The 4,393-nt window shown below is 48.3% G+C and overlaps 1 protein-coding gene across 1 annotated transcript; it reads left to right on the top strand.

Moving 5' to 3' along the window:
• The first annotated feature begins 318 nt into the window (after nucleotides 1-318).
• Nucleotides 319-3,682, top strand: LOC125507936 (chaperone protein ClpB1). Its single transcript, XM_048672468.2, has 7 exons — nucleotides 319-732; nucleotides 903-1,720; nucleotides 1,860-2,053; nucleotides 2,144-2,484; nucleotides 2,591-2,870; nucleotides 2,942-3,139; nucleotides 3,216-3,682. Exons 2-7 carry the CDS (start codon nucleotides 919-921, stop codon nucleotides 3,483-3,485), a joined length of 2,085 nt encoding a protein of 694 aa, XP_048528425.1. The 5' UTR covers nucleotides 319-732; nucleotides 903-918; the 3' UTR covers nucleotides 3,486-3,682.
• The last annotated feature ends 711 nt before the right edge of the window (nucleotides 3,683-4,393 follow it).

Here is a 4,393-nt window from a genome sequence, read left to right as displayed (position 1 = left end):
GTTAGTCCAATCGCAGAGATTGATACCTGAAGAAGGTGATTTCAGAAGATTTCGTTATAATTCTTAATGATAGGAGTTACTTTGTATTCTTTTGGATCTTAGGTTCAAATCAGCGTATCTGAAGTTGTTATGAGTATGAATAAAATTACAAGTGTTTCAAAAAAAAGCTAATTGTGGACTGAGAATTAGCGTAACCGAAAAGGCAAGTTCTGATGTTTGTATTATTTTTGGATTTATTTGAATTTCTGACGATGCGTTTTAATAGAAGTAGACGTTCCTATCACTAACGAGGTGTCTATTATGACTTGGGCTATGTAGGGGGGCTTGCTCGGGCGCACAAACAGCAGCCCTAGACTTGACGCTTTGACTAGACCGGGCGTGACCAGACCGGGCTGGGACTCGAGCGGCGGCAAGCAGCTACCGGCGGCGGCGGAGACTTGAACAGGTCGAGTATGCAGGGCGTCGGCGAGGAGTCAGCGCCGGGCTGGGAGTCGACCTGCGGAGGCGCGCACCTGCCGTCGTAGAGGCGACGAGGCATCCAAGGCGGCGGCGAGCGGCACACTCGGACTCGAGCGGCGCCGGCGCGCACCTGACCAGGTCGAGGCGACGAGGCATCCGACGCGGCGGCGAGCGGCACACTCGGACTCGAGCGGCGCCGGCGCGCACCTGACCAGGTCGAGGCGACGAGGTTTGCAGGCGGAGGCGAGCACTGGAGCAACCGCGCGAAGAAAGGTAACATTTTTCCCCCCTAATCGAGACGGCTACAGTTTGGGAATCCGACCGTGCATACAATTTCAAAGTCTAATCGTAGTAGAACACGACATCTGGGGTACTTTGTTTTCTATATATATACACGAACTAATCCAACGTTTTGCCCTGTGCGGCACAAACAATCTCAACAGGCTATCGCTTGGCATCATGGGAGGGTCGAAGTTGGGGGTCGTGGCCTCGCGACATCTGGCCAGGGTTTGGCGAGAAATCGAGCCTGTGCTCTGGCTTGGAGCAACTGCTGGCTTGTGCTGGGCAGCGTGGAGATACTACCAATCCTGCGCCTGCCTCCGCAGCTACGGCCGGAAGATGGGGGCGTTATCCGAGGGCGAGGGCGATCCAGTGATCGGACGCGACAAGGAGATTGACAGGGTCATATGCATTCTCTGCCGCCGGACCAAGAACTGCGCCGCGCTCGTCGGGGAGGCAGGGGTCGGCAAGACGGCCATCATTGACGGCCTCACCCAGCGCATTGCCAGCGGGAAAGTCCCTGCGAGCCTTGCCGGAGCGCGTGTGGTAGAGGTCGACCTCGGAGCCATGCTGGCCGGGACTAGTCTCCGTGGCATGTTTGAGGAGCGCATCAAGGACGTGATAAAGAGCGCAGAGGACGGGGATGGCAAGGTGATCCTCTTCATCGACGAGATGCACATGCTTCTTGGTGCCGGCGACAACGTAGGTGGCACGGACGCCGCCAACCTGCTGAAGCCGGCGCTGGCCCGTGGCCGCATCCGCTGTGTTGGCGCCACCACCCTCAAAGAGTACCACAGGTATATTCAGCCGGATGCCGCACTCGAGCGCCGGTTCCAAAAGGTTCATGTCAAGGAGCCGAGCGTGCAGGCGACCGTCACCATTCTGCAAGGGCTTAAACAGCGGTACCAAGACCACCATGGCTTGGAAATTCAGGACGCTGCTCTGGTTGCTGCCGCAGAGCTCGCCGGCCGCTATATCACCGGTACATGCAGAATTTTACTTTCTCTTGTTTGGTCATGCCTGCGATGTTTGCATTGACTTGCACCCACGAGTGGCAAATATGTATATTATGTCCCTTGGAGAAAGTTGATGGATTCTATTGTCGTCTGTATGTATCGTAGATCGCCATTTTCCTGATAAGGCAATTGATCTAATTGATGAGGCATGCGCTACCGCAAGGATGCTGCTCGACAACGAAAATGAAGCAACCGGTGGCACCATGACGCGGATTTACAACAAAAAAGAAGCGACTGCACAAAGTAGATCTATAAATGCAGTGAAGAAAGGAATTGTTGATCCGAGTCAGGTCGCACAGGTATGCATTCCTAGCCTGAATAATTTCCATTGTTTCAGAGTGTTGTGTGCATGTCATGTTCCAATGATATTTATATTGTTTATTTAAAAGGTTGTGAGCCTGTGGACTGGAATTCCTGTCGCTGCTATTGATCAAGAGGAGAAGGAGAAATTACTACACCTAGCAGACAAATTGCACGAGCGAGTTGTTGGCCAGGATGAGGCGGTCAATTTGGTTGCACAGACAGTCCTACGTTCCAGAGTCGGCCTTGATCAGCCGGGCCAACCAATAGGTTCTTTTCTATTTTTGGGCTCGACTGGTGTTGGAAAGACTGAGCTTGCAAAAGCTCTTGCCGAGCAGCTATTTGACAATGAAAATATGTTGGTTCGCTTTGACATGTCCGAATATGGTACGAAGGGATCTGTGTTGCGCCTCATTGGAGCACCTCCAAGGTTTGTACATTGTCTGCGTGTTTTATTTCAACATTACATTACATTATCACATCATACCCAGTGTTTAGTTTGGCTGGTTTTAATGATGCTCCTGTGTATCTTACAGCTATTATGGTTATGACGATGGAGGGCAACTGACTGAAAAAGTCAAGAAGCACCCATACAGTGTCATCCTGTTTGATGAGGTGGAGAAGGCGCATCGCTCGGTGTACAATATTTTTCTTCAACTCCTTGATGATGGTTTGTTAACTGATGGCAAAGGCCAGACAGTAGATTTCAAGAACACTCTCATCATTATGACCTCAAATCTTGGGTCAAAGCACCTTGCAGCAGGAATGGTTGGAGAGAACACAATGCAAGAAACACACAAGCTTGTAATGAAAGAGGTTTGTGAACCCTTTACTGCCCCTGTAAATGCTGCAGTAGCCTCGGTGTTGATTAACATATGTTTGTGCAGGTTCGGAAACGCTTCAAGCCCGAGCTTCTCAACAGGCTGAGTGAGATTGTGATATTTGAGCCACTTTCACACGACAAACTGAAGGAGATTGTGAAAATCCAGATGAAGGGCGCTGCTGCCAGAGTAGCTAAGAAGGGCATCTCTCTACACGCGAGTGATGCTACATTGGATGTTATCTTGTCAGAGTCATACGAGCCAGTAAGTAAAGCAGCTTCGTTTTTGAAATCATACACAATCTTTGGTAACTAACTGTTCAAACTTTGTGTTGTCACAGATGTACGGTGCAAGGCCTATTAAAAGGTGGATACAGAAGAATGTGATGAACACCATCTGTGAGATGCTTGTCAAAGGAGAAGTTGGCGAAGGCTCAACAATCTCCATTGATGCCGCCGACCACAACAAGGGGCTCAAGTATGAAGTGGTGAAGAAGGCGGCAGATCCTTCCCGCAACATCTTGGTCCCAGCACCAGAGCCTCTTGCTTGCCCCGACGAGGAAACCGATGATTCGGTCATGGTCACTTCATTGACAAAGTGTCTTGGATAGTGAGTAGCGACTCCCCTGAAAACCAAGCTGGATGCTGAAACTGTTTCTGTTATATTAGGAGAGGCCCTGCATAGTTGTTTTTGACCATTTGAGCAAATAGTAGTACTAGTAGATCCCTGCATCTGCACCCAAGTGCATCAACAGTATGTTCAGAAAATATAGCAAGCAAATTCAAAAAAATCTGATACTTTGTGTTTGTTTGACACCAAAGCGTCTCAAATTTTCTTGGTACATGTAAATTTTCATCGTGAGATGACTTCGGAGGAGCCTAGTGTACAAAAGAAAAAATTAGAGCTAGGAAAACTCAGAGCAACTTTAGATATTTTGGAGCTCTTAAATTTATTTATTTATTGACATAACTCCTCCTGGAGCACCTAGAAAATTTCAGCATCGTCGTGTCAAAAAAATTCAGATACTTCTGAATTTTCTTTTTCAAGTTAACTGTTCACCGGGGCTGATGAGCTCGGGCTCCGCTATGAATTATCGTCTGGCTGACCATAACAAACTTACACTTCAGCAATAAAACTCCCAAGTTCACGGCAAAAAATAGGGTGATGCTACATCAACGACAATTTTCTTTCAGATGGCACTTACGTGCTAACAGTGAATTCAGTCTATAGAAATTTTCCAGTATTATTTATCGCCGAATTCTCTCTTCAATTTATACCGCAACGGAACGTAAATTCCTGAAAATCAAGGGGATCGTACATGATGCATATGTGTCATTTAACTGCGTGTTTCCCCGCATCATCAACATCAGATAGTTCAGTTTGCGCACAAAGTCGATGAAGCCAAATATATGCAGCCTGGATTACTACATGTTGCCGGTCTTGTAAATGTTGGATAGAGACTTCGAGAGTGAACCTACATGCATATGTGATTCCAAGCTAACACGGCGAGATGATCCT

The sequence above is a fragment of the Triticum urartu genome, chromosome 5A (genome assembly GCF_056163025.1).
Source record: "Triticum urartu cultivar PI428250 chromosome 5A, HENAU_Tu73, whole genome shotgun sequence".
NCBI classification, from domain to species: domain Eukaryota; kingdom Viridiplantae; phylum Streptophyta; class Magnoliopsida; order Poales; family Poaceae; genus Triticum; species Triticum urartu.
The sequence above is the reverse complement of the archived record's forward strand: the minus strand, read 5'-3'. Positions and strand labels throughout refer to the sequence as shown.

What these genes read in the sequence shown, in the direction of transcription:
- LOC125507936 (XM_048672468.2), top strand. Translation starts at nt 919, where the DNA reads ATGGGAGGGTCGAAGTTGGGGGTCGTGGCCTCGCGACATCTGGCCAGG. An exon ending in ATCCGAGTCAGGTCGCACAG is followed by an intron (nt 2,054 to 2,143) that starts GTATGCATTCCT and finishes TTTATTTAAAAG; the next exon opens with GTTGTGAGCCTGTGGACTGG. An exon ending in CTCATTGGAGCACCTCCAAG is followed by an intron (nt 2,485 to 2,590) that starts GTTTGTACATTG and finishes TGTATCTTACAG; the next exon opens with CTATTATGGTTATGACGATG.